General features: G+C 40.4%; 1 protein-coding gene across 1 annotated transcript; it reads right to left on the reverse strand.

Moving 5' to 3' along the window:
* Positions 1-268: 268 nt before the first annotated feature.
* OPN3 (opsin 3) lies at positions 269-23,806 on the reverse strand. Its single transcript, XM_055714756.1, has 4 exons — positions 23,067-23,806; positions 7,157-7,476; positions 5,789-6,040; positions 269-2,746 (listed from the first exon to the last, which is right to left on the reverse strand). Exons 1-4 carry the CDS (start codon positions 23,416-23,418, stop codon positions 2,483-2,485), a joined length of 1,188 nt encoding a protein of 395 aa, XP_055570731.1. The 5' UTR covers positions 23,419-23,806; the 3' UTR covers positions 269-2,482.
* Between the last annotated feature and the right edge of the window lie 244 nt (positions 23,807-24,050).

Genomic DNA, 24,050 nt, shown 5'->3' on the forward strand with positions numbered 1-24,050 from the left:
TTAGTGTGCTATGTATTGTGGTAAATATGTTGCTCATCAGTTATTTAAAAAGATACCGTTATTGTTAATTTACCTTAATAAATCTGAACAGTGGATAGTTTCTCTTTACAGACCCTAGACTTGTTCTTTACAAAGGTCAAGTGGAATCCTGAAATGCTATGGTTTTCTCAGGGCCTAATGCTACCCTTCAAGCTGTATCCAACAAGTGATAATGCCAAACCATCTCCCTCCCTCTCAGCGGGGAAAGAAATATTGAACCCAGAACACATTGATATAAATAAGGTACATTTAATCACTCATTGAAGGCTCAATATACAGAAAATACTAAAATGCCAAATGTTTTGTTAAAAGGATAGACTCATTACATGGAATGCTAATTTACATCTTTCTCCTTTTGTAAATATAAACGTGCATAGATGTAGTAGTGATCACTGGCTGAAAACTTAGTTCTTGATGTTGTAATGAACATGCTTTAGTAAGGGCAGATCATTGACATGGTAAGACAACTTACCTATGCATTTGTAGCAAAACAAAAATAAAAAATATGAAAGAAACAACAACAAGTATTGTCTGTTTTCTCTGAGATTATATGATTTAATCTAGACACCAGAGCAGACTCCAGATGCACTTTTAAACACGACACACAGCCAGTTTACCAGTGCTAAAGCTCTAGAGGTGCACGTATAAGGAATTTGCCTCTTTAAAAACACAGGCACAAGGACAAAGTCAGTCACTTGTTCTGAGATGAGGTCACTCCCTACTCCTAGGGACTAGCTCAAAGTTTCTACATTTAGACCCTGTTTCTATTTACTTTTCAATTTTTAATCTTGACTGCAGGGCCAATGGCTACAGTGGCAACAGTTACATGTTCCTTTTATACCTCACAGAAGATTTGTCCCCAGTAGTTTCTTAATTGTTTTTCTTACAGCTTTCACAAAGATGGACAATCTGCATCTAGCAGATCCACACTGCCCATTTAGCAGACTGAGGCAGAGAAGTTAACACTGGTGCAATGGATGTGGTAGAGAACTACTTTCCACAATTCAAAATCAGTTCTCTAACTTACTCACCAAATGCTGACAGCAAGCCATGTCTGGGGCACAATCCTGTTGCTATTTTGTACCAGCAAGGCTTACAAAGTGTGTGTGTGTGTGTTGGGGGATATAAAAATCTGTATCTGTTCTGTTTACTGAGCTGGAAGTAAGACAATCATTACTCACACTACAACTCGGGCAAAAGTTACCCTGCTCTTCTCTAATCACTACGTTCACCAGTGCCAGAGAAGGTTCAGGATTGTTATAGGAAGACACTCTTCATCCATGTAAAGAATAAATGGATGCCACATAAAGATGCAGAAAGCACATATAAAAAAAGAAAAATTCTGATTCTCCCTTTTCACTGACCTTTTTTCACTGGTGCTTTGATTTGCATGATTTTCTTCACTATGTAGCTCAGGGGTCCTACCAGGTAGCACCAAGAAAATGTTTTGCTGAGTACACAGGGACAGCTTTCTGGAGGCTTCTGGTTTAACCGTAACCCCAGTCATCATTTACATCACTTTTACCAGCCCTGACCCTGCAAAGTAGCAATTCAGACCAACTAAACTGCAGCCAACTTCAAACATTCCTCCTTCCCTGATAACTCTGAGAGCTGGGAATGTTGGCAGTTCAGGGATCACAGGATAACTGAAGCTGAAAGGAACCTCAGGAAATCTCTCATCTGACTTGTTCCACTGCTTGACTGTACTCAAGGTGAAAAAGCTTCTCCTTATATCCCATCCAAATCTCTCTTGTTTCAGTTCATACTCATTGCCCGTGATCCTTTCACTATGAATTGCCCTGAAGGGCCTGGCTGCATCTCATTGACAACCTCCCCATCTCTCACTGGGGTCCCAAAACTGCATGTAGTATCTAGATGTGGTCTACTGTGTGCTGAGCTGAGGGCATAATCCCTTCAGACCACTGGCTCTGATCCTGTCAGTACAGCCTGGAATGCTGGTGCCCTTCCTTACTGCCAGGGCACACTGCAGGCTCATGTCCTGCTCACTGAGCAACAGGACTCCACATCCTTTTCCACAGAGCTGTGTCCCAGGCAGCCAGGTCCAGCCTGCTGTGCTGCAGCATCATTCTTCCTTCCCAAGAATGGGACTTTGCACTTGCCCTTGCTGAACTTTATAACATTTCTGTCAACACATTTCTCCAGCCTGATCAAGTTCTCCTGAATGACAATCCTACAATATGCTTTAAGGAAATCCAAGGTAAAGACATCCACCAGCAATTTTGGCACGGATGCAGAGATTTCAGTACTGTGACCAAAACCAAACTACCTGCAGAGCTTCAGATGCAGAATCCCTTCAGTATTTCACAGCTTAAGAATGTGGTTTCCTTTGGCAGCCCACAGACACTGCCACTAAAACCAGTCTCTAACCTAAGCAGTCTACTGGCTGAAGTCCATCTCATTCTCACGTCTCTTTAGCTCAGCCCTATAGTGGCTTGACTTGGATGACATTTACTTTTGTTCCATTGTGTTTACTGTTGTCATCTATTTCCTGAGTGTCATCGCTGGTGATAATAAAAATGATAGAGGAAGAGCTGAAAGTCACTTTCTTCTTTGGCCTGTCCCCTGCTTTCTGAGACATAACTATTGGTCGTATTGGTTTGTCATTCCCTGTTGCTGGTGTCTCTTTCACGGTCTTCTGGAATCTCATCAAGCGAAAGCACAGGAGTTGCAAAAGGCATCGTCGAAACTGCAAGAGAAAATAAATAGAATTAATTTACAGCTTCCTAAGCATGCACTTCCTAAGCGTTCACTATCATGTACAACCCAGGGAAAACAACAGTACAGTAAATGACTCAACATAACAGATTTCTGTGTATCTTCACCATTCCGTTAGTTTCAGTGCTGTAACATGGTGGCTTTTTAGTGGGTACTTTTCTCTCTATGCCAAAGAGCTGAATAGAATCACGTAGCCAGTAGAGGGCAATGAAATGCAATTTAATATTCTACCAGCAGCAACATCTGCAATTCACAATCTGCAAAGAACAAGAAGACTGAACTGTGCTATAGGTATTGTTCCCATATTCAAAAAAAAAATCACACATTTGATCTAGCAGGGGAAGACTATTCTCAGAAACACTCCACAAAGGATGCAGAGGGAAGGAACAAGGGGATGAAGGGGATACAAAGTGATGTTTTCGTTCTCTTAAGTAACTGCAGGTTCTGGAATTTTAACAAAAGCATTGAATGTCACAGATGTAAAATGAAATTTAAGTGATTAGTAAATAGAACTAAAATGTTGCTATTCAATATGGAAGGAACAGAAGTCTTTCAGTTAATTAGAAGCCATTTATGATACAGTAAGTCTGTCCTGCCTTGTGATTGGATAATGCAAGGTATTCAGTGAAAGCTTGCATCAGTGTATAGAACAATAAACGCAGTAGTAGCACCGTTTAAAATGTTTCAGTTATGGTCTCCTCTTCACAAAGCAAAGCATTCAGGTATGTGGGTTAGAGGATGCACCATTCAGTAGTTCCATGTCCGCACACATTTGAAGCTCAAATATGTTCCTCTAGGGAAATTCTCTGGTTTCACAAGAAATAAGTGGGCAGCTCCCTCTTTTACTAAACCATAAGAAGACATGCCTGGAATGTATGAAGAGGATTTAAAAAAAAACAAAAACAAACAAACAAACAAAAAACCCCAACAAAAAACCAAAAACACAACAACAAATGAGGGGTGGGGGGTGGAGGGGAACAACCACACACTTTTCTCTGTAAAGGGAGTAGACATCTTTCTCAACAACCTTCCATTTAGCTGTATTAAGGATTATTCTGTATTATCCTGCATGGCCAGTGACTGTTTTTCCAGCTATTATGCAAGAAGCTCTCTGACATGCCACTTTGGAAAAAGGTTTTGTTATAGGAAATTAATCCTACTCTGACAGAGGGGAAGCAATAAGTCCTGTTGGGAAGGGGACCTAGAAAGTTTTAAGATCATATAGAAAGATAATATGTAAGAGAATGATCATGTGAAGGTCTCGGAGATTTCAGAGATAATGTGGCACCTCTGAGTAGCACAGTAGAGTGAAGGCACAAGCAAGTTAGAACAAGTCAGACAGATGAAGAATACTATAGAGAAGACGTGGCTTTAGGATTCCTTCTGAGGGCAAAATAAACCTGAAGATAAGCACAAATATTATCGTTTTGGTCTTATTCTGGAATTAGAGGTGAGTAAGAAGTACTCCACAAGGGGTACTTGTGGAGCACATTCAACTGATTCATTCTTATCCTGGCTATGACTTCCCTGGCACTGTGCCTGGTACCAGTTTGATTTGCTTCTGGGTATCAGAACCTAGGAAATCTTTTTCAGATAAACTACTCAGCCTGTCATCTAGGGTACAGCATCAGTGCCACTGTATTAAAAAGTCACTCTATTGTAAAATACTCTTTCTGAACACGATTGTTGTTAGCTCCCCATATCCAGGACAGCTCTGATATTGTGCAGCTGCGGGGTCTTGGACCAGCTTGCCGTGAAAACTAGCTATGGGTGAAAAGCTGCAAGACACCACATTGGGGGCCTCCTTCCCTCACTCAGGAACAGCATTTAAGCTCGCCCTCGGTCCTGGCCTGAGTGGCACCACAGCCTTTGCCTGGCTGCCCACTTGGCTGATCCAACCCACTAACTTGGCTGCCTTGTGCTTACAGACTGCTGGCTGGCCCAGGCTGCTACCTGGCAACTGCAAACCAGTGTAGGAAATCACAGAAAATTCCATATCTGTAATGAGCTAAAAGGTAATTAAAACCCTGGGAAATCCTTCTAGGAATCATTCATGTTTTTTTACCTCTTCTCAAGTGATTCTATTACACTCCAGATATATTTAGATCTATACAAACTTGGTTTCAGAAGTTTACACTGTGCATGTTACACTTCCAGTTAGCATTCTGGGTTAAAGTGAAGCTATTTTAATGTCTAAATAAATTCACCAACACTGCTTAACTGCATCCAGCAGTTATCTTCACAGTACTGATGATTTACAGAAAGATGTATAGTTCTCTAGTTTCTACATATTTGACATGCCACTGATAACTCCAAATACTTCCATTCTCTCTTTGCTCTATAAAGCACTAAAATGAGCAGTTACCACCATTAAATCAGCAGTCTACTTTTCATAATGAAGACTACAAAAGCAGACAAAAATAAAAACTTGTTTCTCATCGATAAGTATGTCTTCTTAACATTATATAATTTGTCTCCAAAAAAACATTTCACTGTCATCCACATGCGATTTCGGCTTTGAATACAATGAAGCTCTGACAAATGTTACCAGAGTAACATTGGAAATACTATGCTGAGTTGTTCAATCCTTATATAGCCATAACAGAGAAGTCAAAGGCAAGTTTTTTCTTCCTAAAAACAAGACACCAGATATTCTGAATTTTCTCTGATGGAGTTCTGTTGTGGTAAGGCAGTGATTTAGATGAGGTTTTCTAGTTGTAATCCATTTCATGGGTAAACTGCCAAAACTAGACACTTAAATTTTGACACTCCCCCTCCCTTTCATGTGAGTGCTCACGTGTGAACTGAGACATTTAAAATCCAATTTCTGATAAGGTAGTACTTTAAGCAACATCAGGGATTTTAATTCTACTAGATCTTTACCATTTATCCTAGCTGTTCAAATTTTGTTGAAAATCTAAGCTTTAGAGATTAAAATAAATCAGATCTAAACTCCACATCTGTAGTACTGGCTACTAATTATTAAACAAAAGAAAAACTTTAATGTACCTACCTTTCTACTCATGAAGATATAGATGACTGGATTATAAGCAGTGCTTGATTTGGCAAAGAATGATGGAATGACAGCTACTGTTGGAGTTACAAGGTTGCTATAGCCATATGTTACCAGGAGGGAGACCACCGCATAGGGCATCCAACAAATAAGGAACGTGGAGATCATTAAGAAACACATTTTAGCCACCTTCTTTTCATATTTGAGAAGTTTGATCACTTGAACTGTCTGGAAATCTTCCACACAGCGAAGCTGTAGAAGAAGAAGATAAAATGGCAAAGTAAAATAGCTCTGCATTTTACTTGTAACTGAATAGTTCTACATTTATTCATAAATAACTAATTCGCTAATTTAGTTTTAGGCACAGATACTACATGCCATACCTTGTGAACTACAATTCTTCTGGAAGTTTACATCATGCTTCCCAGACTTTTATTGTGTAATTAAATGTAAAGATAGAATCTGAGGAAAAGCAGAATAGCAAATCCACTGGAAAACTGCAAATCCAGTGATGTTACAAAACATGCTGCACTGATTATAAATATTTTAGAAAACTGATTTGCTCTCATCCACTGGCATAAGCAAGTTCAGTTTACATTCAATGGTCCCTAGCCTGACTTTGTTAGACAATCCTGTAGATTTATGTGATTCGCAGTCTTTAGAGAGAAGAAAATATCACAAATAGAGTTTTCTGTACTGCTCTGCCACCTTGTAACCCTAAAATTATGAAACCTCTATTTAAAGCAGAACACTAAGCAGCAGGTTCCCAGTGTTATCTAAGTCAAAAAATAAGGAGAAGATGGGTCACATAGGTGAGCGTTCTCCATAACAGTTATCAGTTGTCCAATATCATTGACCACAAACCCGAACAGGTCCAAACTAATTACACACAGAATACGAAACATTAACACTTTCTGACACTAAAGATCTGGACTGAATTAAAATGCATTGCCTTAACATGGAAAATTGTTTTAACAAGGCTTAATCTCCACTTGGAAGAGTTTTACAGCATTATCTTCTCAAGAGTAGCAAGGAGGGGGAAAGAGTTGTTTAATCAGAACTGCAAACAGTTTTCTTTTTCCATTTTTTCCAAGGGAGGATCTGCTGTGGATTAGAAATCATGAGCACTTCCCTAACCTGCTTCCCAGTGAAACTATACAACAAGTAGACATTGGTAGCTCTAGGATGGTTCTCCTCCAACCCTACATCCTTTCTAGCGGTACCTGACGTGGATGAAAATTAAACGTTCAAAAGTTTGAATTGGAAGCAAGAGTGCAAATTTAGCCTCTGATCCAAGCTTAATATAGAGCATCAACATTTTTAACTGAAAATATTACATTAAAAGAAGTCTTATTTGAATTAACTTACCATTCTTACTGCATATAGAATATGGCCATAGCAATAGGCCATGATCCCAACAGGTGCTACTAGACAGCCAAGGAAAAAAAGGAGCACAAAGGAGGTATCATTGGGGTCTTTTGATTTCCAGTCCACCGAGCAGCCTAATCCATGAATTTCCAGTGTATATCTGTTCCAGCCCAAAAGAGGTGCTCCAGTCCAGGCTAATGAGTAGAGCCAGATGTATGTGATAGCCCGCCAAGACCAAGAGAAGTCAATCACTTTTGCATGGACTACTCGAATGTAGCGTTCATAGGCAAGAACAGTGAGAGTCATAATTGAAACAATTCCTGTAAGAAAAATAAAAAAGGTCAATTAAATCACTAGCCAACATTGCAAATTGGTCTGAAGTCCTTCTGATAAGTGTTACCTTTGCTAGCAGGTTAACTCAAAATTAGCTAGCTCATATTATGAATCTAACACCAATAAGCTTTTTAGGTGATGTCCCATTGCTCACCAGCTACTAACCCAAACTTAGTATCACTAACTTCAAAACTACTCAGAGTAGGGTGCTAGCATCTGACCCATGATGCCCAATGGCCAAGAAGTAGGGCAAGGGGAAAAAAAAACAGAAAGAGACCAAGCTAATACTTGTTCCTAAGCGTTACTTCATTAAGTGAGAGATCATACTCCAAAGGGTTTTTTTCTGTTGGCAATTGTTGTGGCATTTTTGTTGTTCTTGGGGTGAGGTTTTTTTGGGGGGTGGGGTTTTTTTCTGGTTTTGGTGGGTTTTTTTGTTTGGGTGGGGTTTTTTGTGTTTTGTGTTTTGGTTGTGGTTTTTTTTTTTTTCTAAAGGAGAAGCTGCCAAATAAAACTGATATAATCAGCGACAACAAAATCTGTTAAAAACCTAGGGAATTAAGAGTAGAGACTAATATGCACCTTTAACATGAACAAAATGACTAGCAGAATTCCAGCTTCTTTTCGGATTTCCTGGAAGTCTTTGCATTGCAAAGAACAACCGGGAAAGCACAGGGTTGCACTGCTGAAGAAGTCCCATCTGGAAGACATTGGATTATTTTGAGTGTCCTTTCCTATCTTGCTGCTATCATAAAAATACCAGTCTGTTTCAATTAGTTGTGCGCTCTTTTCCTTTTCTGTCCACCTCAAACCCACTACAAACTTATTAACGTGTTATGACATGAATCACAGATTAATTTTCAGCATTCAGCACTACCCTATCCATACACTTTGATAATTTAGTGACGTCAAGGCAATTCTGTCTTGCTCAGGATATAATGATTTCTGTTTCAATGGTCTGTGAAATTTGATGATCAAAACCCAAACTGCCCATCAGGCATGTGTCAGTCACCTGAAATCTGTTAAATTCAGTCATTGAGCTTATATATACAACCTCTTTAACAACAAAAGGGTGTATTTTCACAGCAGTTTGTGAGGTTAGATAAGTATCTGTGTCTCAGTTGGTGTACATATGATCTAATATGAAGCACAAGTATTTTGTCATGCATATACACTGCAGTTAATTTCAAGGACATTCATATTTGTCATAATGTGCATTTATATAGCTGTATGAAGGTTAAACATGCAGATTTCACTGTAAAAGAATAATCATTAGATCCAGCAGAAACCTTCAAAGGTTTTCACAGATATCTGATCTCACTTTAGAAAAAGGATAAGCATTTCAGGAAGACAAATTAACAATACCACTCTAAAGCACCAGCAACATTGATTTTAGGAAGGCAACTAAGAATAACAAAATCTAGAGCAACACAGCCTCTGTGTCAAGGCATTCAACAGCAAACCCATGATATTATTAACCAAATATCTCACAGTGGGATATGCTTTAAGATTTCTAAGAAAGTTTCTTTACCCTGCAAGTATTAGAGCATCCCTTTTTACAGGTGATGAATTTAGAAAGCTTTCTTGATTAACAGGAAGGATTTCCCACTCTAAAGGAAAACATGCCACATTCTTGTCATGGCTCTCTTCGAAGTGAAACAATGAATTTTTGTTTTTATTGTTAAGTACATTTTTTGCCAGTGTTATCTTTAAACTTTCATCACAAAGAGAAGCAAATATCACTGGGCATGCAGAATGCAAGGTATACTGTTTTCACAATTAGTTTTGTGTAGTTTTTTGGGGTTTTTTCTTGTATAAGTCATCACTATAGAATTTTGTTTTCATGGCTTGCAAGAGAAATTGAACTAGAAAATGTGGACCAGAGGGTTTCCAAAAGACATAAGGTTTGGTTGGTTGGTTGTTGGTTTTTTTAAATGAAGTTGATGAGAAGTCCTTCAGGCCATTTTTCAGGACCTAACATGCTGGAAATACATTGAAGGATGTGGATCTAATCAAGACCTTAGCAGGAATTAGAAAATAATTGCAGAACTACATAGGTACTGTTCTACTTCGATTAGCTCAGGTAGATGCTTAGTACAAACAAATGCAGTCTACTTCCTGAACACAAGGTAAAGCAAGAAGTTCCCCTCCCACTTCGCTGTGTCCAAACATTAGGAGATAGAAAATTTTACCGGACAGTTACTAAAATCATCCACAGACATGTTTATGGAGGAAAATTCATGTCAATCACCTTAGGCTCAGTTTGCTTATATAGTGCACAGAGGCTTTGTCTGTGATCAGCAAGTGGAAAGTGCAGCTTTTCAGGATGGTGAATCAGGATTCCCAAATTAACCGCTTGCTCTTCAACACCTTCCTTCTCCCTACAATGATATCCAATGACTAATGTCCCTGTGTACTCTTAGTATTTCCCCATTAATTTTTATATAAGAGTTTTGAATTCTGGCCATGACATAGTAATCAAAAGCACACATGCTTGGTTGAAAGAACAGGTGTTCAGAAGCAATAATTTATTGAGTCCTTGACATTCTCAAGGAAGCCATTGGAAGCTCAACATCTCTAAAAATTGGTACTTACACAGAGACCTTTGAGCAGGTTTAGATCAAGACCCTTTCAGTCTGAAACCAGTGCTCTTTACAGGAATACTTCAGTTTTCGACCTGAACCATCAAAAGGGATGTTGGTTAGCCCATTGGGCAGCATGTGCTAAAATGCAAATCCCCATTCTGTTGGTATTCAAGAAGTGTCTGGCAGCATGCAGGCATGAGGCAAGAAATGCAGGTCACAGCATATTACAGTAAATTCCTCTTTAATGCAGTAACAAGGTCATAGCTGTAAGAGTAGAGGTTGAAGCAGTTAACCATAAAAACAGAAACTGGAAACAAAACACCCTTGCAAGATAAGATAAAATGCAGGGAATTTTGTCCAGAAAAGCCCCTCATTTACTATGGAGCCAAAGCTGCTCGTTTCTTTGTGGTAGACGGCATGCAGAAACCTAAGAAAACAGGAATACTGAGATCTGCCCTAATATATCCGAGATCCACAAGAAGAATGGTTTTCATAGAGAGCAATCAGCCATTGGAATAATCTCCCCAAGTAAGTGAGGGATTCTCCTATATTGGACACTTAAGATTCAGCTGGACAAGGTGCTGGACCATCTTGTCCAGACCGTGATTTTGCAAAGAAAGGTTGGATCAGATGATCCCAGAGGTCCCTTCCAACTTGGTGTTCTATGTTTCTATTAATATCTTTATCAGTGTACTGTATGACTTGATGCCTTTTTCAAAAAAGAAATAAAGCTTGCAAAACTCTGTACAAGATAAAACTTATTTTGATTTTACTGTGTAAAATCTGTGCAACTTGAAGGTTAAGCTTGTGATTTCAAGGTTTCAAATGTTATTACCACTATTTGTTTAAGCCCGTAAAAAACAAGCAGCTGCACAACTCTTCGTTACACCACAAGAGCTCTTGCTTTTAATAGAAATAACAACTATAATTCTTGGCAAAAGTTTTCCAGCTTGTAAAAGTTTCAACTACTTATTTTATTCCTAACTCTAAAGTATATATAAAAAAAAAAATCCTTGAGAGGTAGAATCGTCAGAACTGTCAAAAATTACATAGGATCTTATGTTCCACTAAAAGTCAGTGAAGGTCCACTTTTGCACTGGGAGGCAGGGAAGGTCTTTTTTGTTATAACATGACTTCGGTACAGGCAAGGGCAAGACTAGAACAGAAAATAATTTAATATCTGTCCCCTCCCCCCACCAGTTACGCATCTTTTCCGTTCTGCATCAATATGCAACCAAAACACATTTGGTATTTCTAACAAAAACTTTGAGAAAGCAGCACCACCGGTTAGCTTGTGTAACTATAATAGCCTCATGGATAGACCAATAAAGTATGAACTGACTTTCATATCTGTGAATGATCTGCAGCAGCAACTTGAGACCTTGTATGTTACTTGAGTTTCCCAACTGTTGGGAATTTCAGCTATTCTATGTGTGCACTTTATAACAACAAATTCCATTATGAAGCTGCAAAGCCATAAAAGCAGAAAATGCCCAAGGGTCTCATACAACTCTAAGCAGCAAAAGCTGGAATATTTCTGCCACCTCCACACATAATGATACAAACTAGTAACACTCACAGTAGCACAAATCTTTAAAAAGTCTGTTCAAACTCAATGCGCTACCGTCAACATGAAACATGCATTTTGACATTCTATAGTTTCTCTCCATATGCTAATAGCACTGTCAAGTTTCAAGCAAATTTCTACACAGGACAAAATTAAAAAAATAGTATTTAACAAGTCACTTATAGATTATTTGAGTAATTACCTATACCTCTACCACACTGATCCCAAGGATGGAAAATGTGTTCTCAAACGAGGAAATTATAATTAAATGAGAAGGGGAGAAGGAAGAATTTATACATTTTGGTAGGGGAAACTAATTCAATTGGAGATTAGCTCTGGTGACAAGGATGGTTTCAAGCAGCATTCGCGATATAGTCAACATGCTAGAGAGCACTGCTGGGACTTTACAGCTCTTGGTTATGATTAACAAATGAAAGAGTTGCATTTCCTTTTGAGGTTATTTTAAGTTCATTACTTTTTTTTTTCCCCATGGCAATCCAGGATTCTATTAAATTTGCTCTATTACCCTATTAATGCCAACAAGAAGATAGCCAACAAATATGACATCTAAAGATACAGCTACAGAGCAATTGCTAAATCTACATATAAAGTCATAGCTTTCATGAAGCAAAGCAGAGCTTTTCACAAGACTTATCTAGTTGCATAGTTCAAAGGGTTCAGTAAAATTTGCTCATTTTAAAGTCACCCACAAATGGATATAATAAGGACTCATTTCTTAAAGGGCCCGCTTCTAACACATTTCTGCCCCTAGTAGACTTATTTGCAGCGGTCTAGAAGTCAGTCTTTAATCAGACTTTCCATCTTCAAAAAAAATAGTTTTTGAATCAATAATAACTATCAAATAAGATTTTAATATACATGCTTATCAGTTTGCCCTTGAAGCCAAAGCTGTTATATCAAAATAACTTCTATAAAAGCTAATCCTCTCGATTGACATGTTCTGCAAGATAACTAACAGAAGCGTAAAAGTGGTTTCAGACACAGTTAAAGCTTGAAACAAATAAATAAAAATTTACCTTTGCATCCTAGTTTTATTAGATGTAGTGTATATTTGCTTGCAGTCCAGGTTTTTCCCAGAAAACGTCAATAAAGCTACAGAGAAGGCTGAGTGAAGTTTATTATGGTTCACTGCAGAGTTCACAAGTGAATCCTGAAGCCTTCATTCAAGCAAAATTCATATTAAATGTTAATGAAGCCACTGTACACACAGACTTCATCCATTAGTCACTTTGGATTTTAACCCAAAGCTTTCAGAATTATTTCATTCTAGAGATCTACCTTTTGTATATTAGACTTCAACATCTTTCAATCAGCTTTCCACTGTTAGCGATCTCTTCTGTCAAAACATTATTTTATCATGAAGTTTCTCTTATGTCCTAACAGGTCACTTTTTCTGGCCAGTTCACAGTGCTGTATTTTTGCCCAATATTAACACTAAATACCTATGGCAGGAAGGATGGAGGGAATAGTTAGATGATCACAGTTAAAAGGTTTAAATGCAGGATGCTGTACAAAGCATTGGTCATTTGTGGTTTGGATAAACCTATTAAATTCATCTCCATAAGACATACATCTGAAATATGATGTATTTGGTGGATCTCATGGGGTATCTATGCTGGACATTAAAGATTCTCTGCTTTTCCTGTGGTCATTAAGTCTTCCTGGCATAACCTACATTTAAAAGCAATTAGGGATAACATACACCTATAGCCACCTTGATTTTCAAACACTACGCAAGCCTCCATAAAGACCATAATTTTGTTTGGATGACATTCATGTTTAAGTTAGAGGAAAAAAAAGGGCTATGCCCTTCCTTTGTCTACTCATTGATCTTCTAGGCAAACGTGCACAGTAGCAGTACGGTATTAATTTCTCTACTTCCAGTCATACTTGCATATTCAGGTCGAAATATTGCAGAGAAACTTGAGTTTGCTTCTACTGTAAAAAAATAATTAATTCACGATGCTATCCTGAGTTAGTTAATTCAGGTTCAAACAGAAGAAAACTCAAGATTTTAATTTCTATCAGCAACTGGTTGTATCAGTAACTGGAATGCCACACTACAGACAAGTGTCGAAAACAACATACTAACAAGAGCGATAAATATAACCTTCTTGTTATGGATTTCATGGAGCAAAATATTTATTTTTATTTCACCCCAGTATAGATTAATTCTTAACATTGATTTCTCCACGTTGACTCCAGCTGTGACATCAAGCATCAAAAATATCCCAGAACTTTAACACTAAAGAACAGGTGTAAGTGTTCTTTATCAACTCATATGCCAAATAAAGCGCTGGTAAAGAGGCTGGTAAGCATGTACCTGGTGACACTGTAGTAACTATCCCTAGTATAATTGGGATCATGCTATGAAATGAAGCAATTTGTGAGATTCCATATCCTGTGAGGTTGAGGTTCTCTGAGGCAGGGGAGGAGGGGGAAGGCCGTGGTTGTGTGTTACTTTCAATATTATCTCATGATCAATGGTTGCATGTATCTGGTATTTAGCTTTATGCTGTCGAAGCCAGCAGACTTCAGGGTCCTTTCAATATGTGACACTCTAGATCATCTTGCAAGGCTAGGTCCTGCGGTATTTCATGTGATAAGCAGATGGAATATCCTTCAGGTATGTAACATGTCTGGCCTGATGCCACAATTCCCCCATAGCATTGAGCTGGCATTTTCCAAGTGGAGCCATAGGAGCTGACTCCCAAAATTTTTTATCTTATATGACAGGAATAAAAAAAGAAACCCTACACAGTGTTATATAGAGCAGACACACATATACTAAAAAAATAATCTCATGTAAGTAGAATATTTGTCAGTCTCTCAAAGATTCTCTTAAGTCTGTTTTCAGAGCTGTTCCTGTCATCTCTCCCTACTTATAAACATAATCCTTTCCCATCCTCTATATTCCACCTTCTTTGGTATTTCTTTTTCAATCCTGCTGTCTATGAACACATTCTTTCGTATCACACATTTTAGTAGGAAAGGATGGGAATACATGGCAGTAGCAAGTACAGCTACAGGGGTTTTGTCTTTGCATGCTCAGAAATCAAATTGAAAGGCAAATCTATGACCATAAAGGATCTCCAGTCACAGCTAATATTAAAGAAGTGAGAATACAGTCCCTTTGTCCAAGGATAATGAAACTTGAAGATCCAATACATATGCCGATTGAGATACCTGCCACTACTCCTACATGCCACTTTCTGATGCCAGTTCTTTCAATAAATTGGTATTACAACTCCTGTGAAGCAACCATGAATCTTTTGTTTCAAGCCATTATAAATTAGATCCTGGCAAAGATTTTCCATGAGCAAACAGATGCAAGGCTTCTTGTGCTCTCCCCACAGAAATGCAGTGCTTTGCATAATGCCATACACTTTGGTGGTAGTTCTCACCTGGAAGAACCTTGCCTTTTTTAGCCCACTGCACATTCACACCATGCATGTTCTTGTGCTGCTTCCAACTACCTCACATATGATTTATGCATGTGGATGACTCCATTTTCCGTATACAATTCAGTTTTTTGTGGCCTAGTGCAAAGCACTGATTTTACACACACACACACACACACACACACACACAGAGCAACTTTTCTAGAAATTATTTAGATTTTATTCTGAGAAAGCTGCAAATTTTAATATGATGAAATATATGCTGATTTTAAAAAAAAAATTACGGAAAGCCAATATGGTTATTGTTTGGATATTAGCCCCTGAAATGGGAACCTATACTTCTCTTCAAGCAAGGGAGAGACAAATACAGGAATTCATTACTTTGAGCAAAATTATGCACTTTAAAACAATTTTTAGTTTTTACCTGAAAGATTTTTTTTTTTTAATGCTTAAAGCTTCCAGAGATACTCGAGACCTATCCATTTTGATTCAAGACTAAGGCCTAAGATTCTGAGGGTTCATTTACTCTAGCAGCAAATCAGGCTTTCTAACTCTTCCTGAAAGACTTGACTGCTCAGTGTTCACAGATAATGCTTGTCTGAGCTACAGATTTTAATCTCAGAAAATACTCCTATCAGTAGGTACTGATTACAAACATAAAGACTTTCTCTGTAGGAACTACAGATGCTAGTTTTAGCTCCGATTTAAACCGGGGCAATTACCCTACCATGAATGGGGTCATTCCCATATAAGCTGTGTAGATAAATGTAGCAAAAGAAATGTGTCTTCCTGTTCAAGCCACTAGCATTCAATTTCTATGTTGCAACTCTTCCTCTTCTCCAGTACCCAGCCACTCAGAATCAGGGAAGAATGATAAACTGTTCCTTGTTGTCTGGAGTCTTTTGAAGAAAATTCCATTTTTTTGCCATTTGATTGTGTCTCATGTGATAATTATTTCTTCTGTACTCTGGGTTTTCCAGGAGTCATATTAGTCTGGATACATCACTAAATGCTTCAAGCTGTACAGTGTAGGTCATGGAGAAGAGTGCAAAAGACGCACTGCACCTCAGACATTGTCCCATACGATGTGTGTATTCTGATTTCTATAATCCTTAATTAGAACAAAAATACTGCAATACTTTCAGAATAGAAGTGTTAGTTTCAACTAATTCTAACAACTACAATTGCTTCTGCCCTCTCCATGCAATATACAACTTACTTGCATGGTTTGCTATATTGCCTCCCCAAAACGTGGTAATTTGGACAGAGGGGGTATCAGATATGCATTCCTGAAGGCTGGGCATCTCTACAGAGCAACTGCAGCACAATGTAAAAACAAGATTCAGCTCTGAGACAGACCTTGACTTCTGTTAAAGGACATAATATTTTCTATATCAATTAATCCTTGACCTACATCCAAGTGCTGAATTACTATTTGGCATACCTAATCAGAGAGGAAAGCCATTCTTCTGCAATCCCTCCTCACCTCCTTCATGTTTGAAAAGCCAGAAAGCAGCAACTAACTAGAAGGAACTTCTTGTCCACGGCAAGACAAAGTACTATGGCGCTCTGTAGTTTTGCATTACAAAATACATTACAGACTATTTAAATTCAGCAGTTAGGTGTTACAGTATGTCTTAGACAACAGTTATGTATCAGTTCTGATTTTTCAACAAACTTTAGCATCCACAGTCAGATCTAGGTAAATGAAAATCACTGCTTCTAGACATAACGCACTTCAAGTATATTTTATATACAACTCATCTATAAAACTATAGGGAAATTAATGACCTCTCCCATGTTCAATCCTGCAAGTGATTAAATCACTTCAAAAAAACAACTGCTAAAGCTGAAAGCATGCCGATTGAGTCCCCAGCTGTCTGTAACACAAGATCCTAAAACTGTCTGCCGAGTAACCACAGAAAACGCTTTTAGTGAGATTAAATCAGTGCATATAACATACATTGGTAATGCAAAAGGGTGGCAGAGGGCACCATTCTTTCAGTGTGCAGAGCCTTAGATGCAGTAGCTAACAATTATATCCAGATGGTTTTGCTTTGTTTTAAAATAGGCTGGAACTGAAGCCAGGTCCACAGGACAATCTCTGGCAATTAATCCTTACTTCATTATTGTGTGTGTGTGAGAAGGGGGAGGAGGGAAATCAGCTTGCCTTAAAACAAATTTATAAAATAGCCTAAGATGTACACTCTGCAGCTTTTCACAGGAAAGTGCAGTTTGTAAAACTGCTTACAAATTTTCCCATCCTCCTGTTCACATTACTGGATGGGAATATACAGATGGATTTCAGCGTTTACTTGGTAGCTCACCAAGATCTAGTGGTTCTATACCAATGGTAACTTGTCCAAAAGGGTCATAATACTTTCAATGGCTTTGACATTAAAAGCTGGCAATGTTTATTTACCCTCACAAGAGCAGCTTACAGTTAGGAAAGAGAGAGGTCTCTAATCACACTTCAGTAACACTAGCCTTTCAATCACAAACAATTAAGGTTTAATAATTGAAAGCCTACCCCAGAGTATACCCTTACTATGCCATCTTCTGTCAAGAGACTGCCTCAGATTTTGGTTCCTGTTCCTCAAGACATTCCTATTATCCACCATTTTTTTCACTCCTCTCTTCCCTCGCTCAGTTAAATGCATCAGAAATTGTTAGAAGAACAATTAGAAGAAGAAACCAAAGTGGCAGATGGTTTAGTTTCCATTACTTGTAGCTGAAGTGATTTATGTTCAAGAGGTACGTATGTATGCTCCACGTGATCAGACTAGCTAACTTCTAAACCCTCAAAGCTTATTCCTATGCACAGGAGGCATTAAAGCAGACACCTACTGCCTGTGGATGGGCAGGATACAGATTTCTCTTCACACATTCAGTTCTGCAACAACCACTGTTATTTTAAAAATTCTTGTCTGTTTGTGAAAAAACAGTAGATGCACATAAAGATTATTATGCCCTGAGCCTGTATTCCACAATTCAACAAATTCTTGCTTCGGGTAAGAGGGTGCCCATATCTGTTATCAAAGACATTTGGGTATGTTTAGCTGTCCTCTCCACCAATTATAACCAAAAACCTACGCTCTCAGTGACAGACAGCAAACCTCTCAGGTATGAACTGTATTACTAAATCAGATAAAGAGATTACACAGATCTCTACTACTTGTGTCTTGGTTAACTACAGATAGGGAAAGAGGGAAAGAGTTACAAGCTTTTAAGTAAGGAGAGTGTGGTAGACTCAGTGGGACCAGCAGAGTTGACTGCACACCACCATGGAAAGAGATGGCCCTCATGGTTTAAATGCATCACTTAATTGAAGTAGCTACCATATTCCATCAGGATACATCACCTGTTCAAAAATAGATACTGGAATTCAATATAACTAAATTAAATGGGGATTACTGTCTAGGACAGACAACCACGTCATTGAAGCTTAGACTAAGAGTTGTCTGTTAGTCATCTGATCTATGTTGTTTTCCCCACACTAGTACATGGGGCACTAAGAATGGCTTTGTAATATCAAAAGGCTCTTTTCATGGCCTCTGTTGTGAAGACATATGTGCCTTAACTGTATCTTGACTTTAGAATCTAACTGTAAAAGAAAATTGGGATTGTTACTTGTGTGACAAGGACAGAGGTTCAGTAGTCAAAATGATCAGTTTTGCTCTGTAGCAAACAGATCTCTGCATGCTCTAAAGGTGCAATGAAAAGCTTTCAAAAAATAGAAATTTTCCCAGAAAAAAAATATCTAGCAGGAGAGTGAACAGCAGGTTCTAAGTTGTTCAATGCAACACAAGCAGCATATAATAATACTACATGGGCTTGCCTAATGATAAAGTTACAATAATGCAGAAGCAGACAATTGCAAAGAACGCAAAAATTAGCCATTTACTCCTAGACAATCTGTAGTTCTGTTGACACTTTCTCAACTGAAAAGCTTCAGAACATGGACATGTGCTTACAGTGTCTTAAGTTCTGGATCTCATGTGCCTCCAAACTGCTAGACTGGCTGGTAAAATTGGTAAAATGAGAAGCCCTTTTGCAAAGGAGATTTTCAGATTCTCCAATCCAAAATTCTTTGGAGAAGTGTAGGGAGGGCCTCCTTGTTGTGTGTGTTGGGGGAAGTTGTTGTTGCCATTATGTAACAAATATTTCTGAAAATTTGGATACTACCAGTTTATTTTAAGCACACATTTCACCTACGAATATCAGTATAATTAAATACATAGAGGAACACAGAAATATCTTGGTCTTGGTTTTCAAAACAGTATGAGCAAAAACCTCGTAACAACTGTCATGGTTTAACTCTGGCCAGCAACTCAGCATCACACAGCTACTTGCTCATTCTCCCCGAAGAGTAAAAGTAAGAAAATGTATGGGTTGAGATAAAGACCATTTAGTAGGGAAAGCAAAAGCCGCACATACAAACAAAGCAGAACAAGGAATTCTTTCACCCCTTCCCACTGGCAGGCAGGTATTCAGCCAGCTCTAGGAAAGCAGGGCTTTATCACACATAAGGATTACTTGAGAAGACAAACGCCATTGCTTTGACCATCCCCCCCTTCCTTCTTCTTCCCCCCTGCTTTATATGCTGAGCATGACATCATATAGTATGGGCTACCCCTTGGGTCAGTTGTCCTGGCAGCATCCCCCCCCAGCTTCTTGTGCTCGCTGGTGGGGTGGGGCGGGAAGCAGAAAAGCCCTCGGCTCTGTGTAAGCCCTGCTCAGCAATAATGAAAACATCCCTGCATTATCAACACTGTTTCCAGCACAAATTCAAAACACAGACCCATACTAGCTACAATGAAGAAAATTAACTCTATCCCTGCCAAAACCAGCACATAACATGTGACAATTTAAAATAAAGCTGCATAGTGATGATTTTCAAAGTGATTCCTGATTATCAACTACAATAATTGGAAAGAATCTGATTTTTAAAACTTGTTGAGAATTAACTCTGAATTCAAAGTGAGAATCGTATTTATTTTTTTCTAAAGCAGCTTTAATCATGTGTCCCAAACTTGTTTACTGTCAGGGGAACATCTCATTTATAGGTCAACAAATGCAGAAGACAACACCAAGTATTTGGGCTTAGGGGCTGTTCTTCCAAGGAAAAAAAAAAAAACACCTACATAAGGATTTTCTTATTTGAACTGAAGATTGAACAGCCTTTGGACCTGAAGGGCTGGTACAGAAAGCTCACATAGCAATGTCCGCGTTCATACTCAAGAATGTGATCACATATCTGTAAATAAACAGGTTTTGGTCACCTAACGTAAAATGAGCTGGACTAGGTCCAGTCCCAGGACAGATCCACAGCAGTAAAGTAACCTCACAGTATCTGTTACTATTTAATAGACTCTATATCCACGATATCACAGCTACCACCACTTTATTCTAGAAACATCATTATTGGGCCACTCCAGTTTACTGAGCAATTGAAAACTGCAAAGCTGTAACTACTCTGCTTAGTTAATGAGAACTTTACTTTTAACAGCTGCCAGTTGTGTGTGTCTTCTGATCAATGAATGTACTTTTCATTCCCAAATGTTCCTGGGGGGAGGGGTTGGGGGGAGTGTTATGCCTTACAAAGCACTGCTGTATTACCCAGCAGTAACACACATACAAGACTTCCATTACAATACCTTCCCCCTCCACCACCCCCCCAAGATAACAGCTGAATTGGGCTTTTATGTACAAGAGAAGTGTTACTGTTCTCTTCTTAGACATATTACAAAATGAAAATAGAAGCTGTGGTGGCGATAGTCCAGATGGCAAACACAGTGTGATGCTACCTGCAGGGCATGAGTTCGTTTGGGATTTTTTTGCCTCAGTATTGACATGCCCTTGCTATCCTACTCAGGTGGGGAGCACTTATCTCAAAAAACAGAAAAGAATAACCTTTCTATTTCCAGGTGATAATATAAATTATAATATATATATTTCCAGGTGAGAATATGAAAACAATAATATGTACAAAAGGAAAGCTTAAGATTAAACATAACTTTATTAGGTTAGCATCAAATTATAATAGCCAAGATAAATATTTTCTAAGCTTTACGTGACAGCTGAACCAAGTAAATTCAGGGATCACACACTCCTGAACATCCAAGTTATGCATTTATTCTGCACTCCAGTACGACAAACTACACACAGACACACGCTTTTCTAATACATCATAAAAGAAATAAATTCTTCCCATTGAAACACACTATGGAAGAGGAAAACGTAACCAAACACAGGAAGATGTAATTTTGCAAACCAGTGATGCTAGTTTGACTACCCTGTAGATAGGGCCCATGAATTTGCCTGCATTTTTTTTTTTTTTGGAACAAATAAATTACATAAAGGGATACAGGAAAGCATCAACACGGAATACATTTATGATGACAAATCATGTAGCACACCACAAAATAGACAGAAATTAAAAATCATGAATGATCAAGCAATTTACTTGCCAATTTATACCTCATTGTTTCTATTTGTCCTATCTGGAAGATGGTAAGATATTATTATAGTCTGGTTTTTTATCATTACCCCTACTATGCATCTTATTTTTTGACCCTATATGGAAAATGCCTTCATCAAAAATAGTAAGTATAATATATGAGGGACAATGATAGGAACAGAACCATACTTCACTTCTCCGGTGTAAGCTTAATGTTCAGCTGCCTGGCAGAATCTGGTTGGCAGACACTTGAGTTCCTCAAGCCTTTGAACCAGCTGAGTGATGTAGACAGCCTTATGCTAGCTAGGTTCTCTAGTACGTTCCCTGATAACACCAGCAAACAAGTGTCTGAGAGCTGTGCACCATAGAAATCACCCAATACCAAACCTTGCACATGTGGCTAACTACATCCTGCATCTACCACAGCTTCTAAGATTTTTGCTGCACTATGCAGCAGCAGTCAAATCAATCATCAGCAACCATGCACCTTCGTCCCAGCAGCCCAAAGGCAGACTAAATGCCATGTAAAACAAGGATTATGCAGGAAAGCTACAAAGCTTACTAAAGACTTTAATTTGCCTTATTACAGTCAATTTTCAGTGCACACATGTCGCATGGGTGCACTATGATCCACCTCTAACTTATACAGCTCTGCCAGAAAAAAAGGATCTGGCATGAGCTTCAGATTTGGTTATTGACAAGCCAAACACTTTCACCCTTAGAAACACAACCTGTTCTTTTACCAGTAAAAACAAAGCTATATTCCTTTTAACAGGTATCTAGCCGGATTGCAACCTATTCTGCAGACTTCTCTGAAGGGTATGTATGAATTTCAGGGATGAAAGCAGTAAAGAGATGACAGGTTTGGAAAACGGGGTTTTTAGCACTTCCACTATATCCATTTCACAGGAATCAGTGGTTTCCCAAAACCCAGCTGTGACACCGTTGTGACTGAAGGGTAGCACCTGAATTCCACAGATGGATAAAGAAACCGGAGGAGGCATTGCCAAACGCTGGGGAGCCTCACACCCTGTTGGGACCTCACCTGCCCCACCGAGGCGGGACGCTGCTGGCCCCACAGCCGGCCTCCTGCCTCCTCCTTACGCAGCGTTCCCTCACATAAAATACAGTATTCTATGCGCATGAGTCTGCGCAACACTCGGCCAACTCGAAGACCCCTTTAACCACGCTGCTGTCTATCCCCCTAAGTCTTCCCGTCACACCAGCAAGGGCGGGAGGTCGAGGAACAGGCTCCCGGTGAACGTACCGTTCGCTCCGGCTCGTTTTACCTCAGCGCTACCGACTCGCGTAACGAAACTCCGCCGGGAGCGGGGCGCCCACCCCCGGCCCGGCTGCCCCGGCACGGAACGGCCCCCCCGGCCCCAGGCCGGCCAAAGGAAGAAACGTCCCGCAGCGAGGGACGCGGCCAGGCGACCTGGGGACAGCTGGGGACGGGGCGCCCGGAAAGCGGGCACGGACAGCGAGGGCAGCCGCGGGTGGGGGGGACAGGGAGAGACACGAGGCGACCGCGGGCCCTGCCACCCACCGAAAAGGCTGTTGCTGAAGCCGTCCCAGACGCAGCCGGCGGCATCCCAGACCCAGCGGCTCCTCAGGCAGGACATGAAGGTAAGGCTGACGCCGAAGACGGACACCAGCAGGTCGCTGAGGCTGATGTTGACGAGGAAGAGGTTGGTGGGCGTGCGGAGCCGCTTGAACTTGTAGTAAAGCACCAGCACCAGCAAGTTGTTGCACAAGCCCAGCATGCCGATGGTGGCGACGAGCAGCGCCAGCAGCTCGTAAGTGCCGGCGCTGAAGAGGGGCCGCTCGCCCGGCACCTCCTGCTCCGCCGCGGCGGGCTCGGGCCGGCTGGTCGTGCCCGTGCTGTTCCCCGCGTGCATAGCTCACGGCTCGCCGCTCATAGCCCGTCCGGCGCGGGGCTAAGCCTCCCTGTCCGCCCCCGGCCCCACCGCGCTCCGCGGCTGAGGCGGGGGCAGGAGGAGGGGCCCCCGCCGCCTTCCCGCCCACGGAGGGCGCGCCCTCGGGTGGCCTCGCCCTCGCCTGCCCTCGGGTGGGCCGCGGCCTGCCCCCGCGCTCCGCGGCAGATGCCTCACCTCGCCCTGTCGCGGGTGGCGACAGCCGGGTCGTGGCGGGGATGTGGCCGCCTCCTCCTCTCCCTCCAAGCCGCTGGCCGTCCTGGCTCGGCGGGGCTGCCAGCAGCAGCGCTGCCCTCTGGGGAGCCGCACTTGGGTAGGCCTCCTCTGTGCCCCCCTCCGGGAAGGGGCAGAAACTGCTGAGCTGGAATTTAGACTTCTTTCCCTGATAATCTGCCAGTGACAGCTCCTACGATGGCGGTATTTTCTTCTGAGGTGCTCCACCACAGTGCTCTAGTTGCATCCTCCCAAGGCCACCAGCAGCGTCTTGGCCCGGGCAAACTTGTGGTGCAAGCCACCACCTTTTTGTCAGCCACGGAGCAAGTAAGGTACCAAAACTGCTATCAAGTCACCTCATTTCATACCTTTGTCTCCAGCAT

The sequence above is a fragment of the Falco cherrug genome, chromosome 6 (assembly GCF_023634085.1).
Source record: "Falco cherrug isolate bFalChe1 chromosome 6, bFalChe1.pri, whole genome shotgun sequence".
Taxonomy (NCBI): domain Eukaryota; kingdom Metazoa; phylum Chordata; class Aves; order Falconiformes; family Falconidae; genus Falco; species Falco cherrug.

What these genes read in the sequence shown, in the direction of transcription:
- OPN3 (XM_055714756.1), bottom strand. Translation starts at nt 23,418, where the DNA reads ATGCACGCGGGGAACAGCACGGGCACGACCAGCCGGCCCGAGCCCGCC. An exon ending in CTTCAGCAACAGCCTTTTCG is followed by an intron (nt 7,477 to 23,066) that starts GTGGGTGGCAGG and finishes TTTTTCTTACAG; the next exon opens with GAATTGTTTCAATTATGACT. An exon ending in ATATCTTCATGAGTAGAAAG is followed by an intron (nt 2,747 to 5,788) that starts GTAGGTACATTA and finishes TTTCTCTTGCAG; the next exon opens with TTTCGACGATGCCTTTTGCA.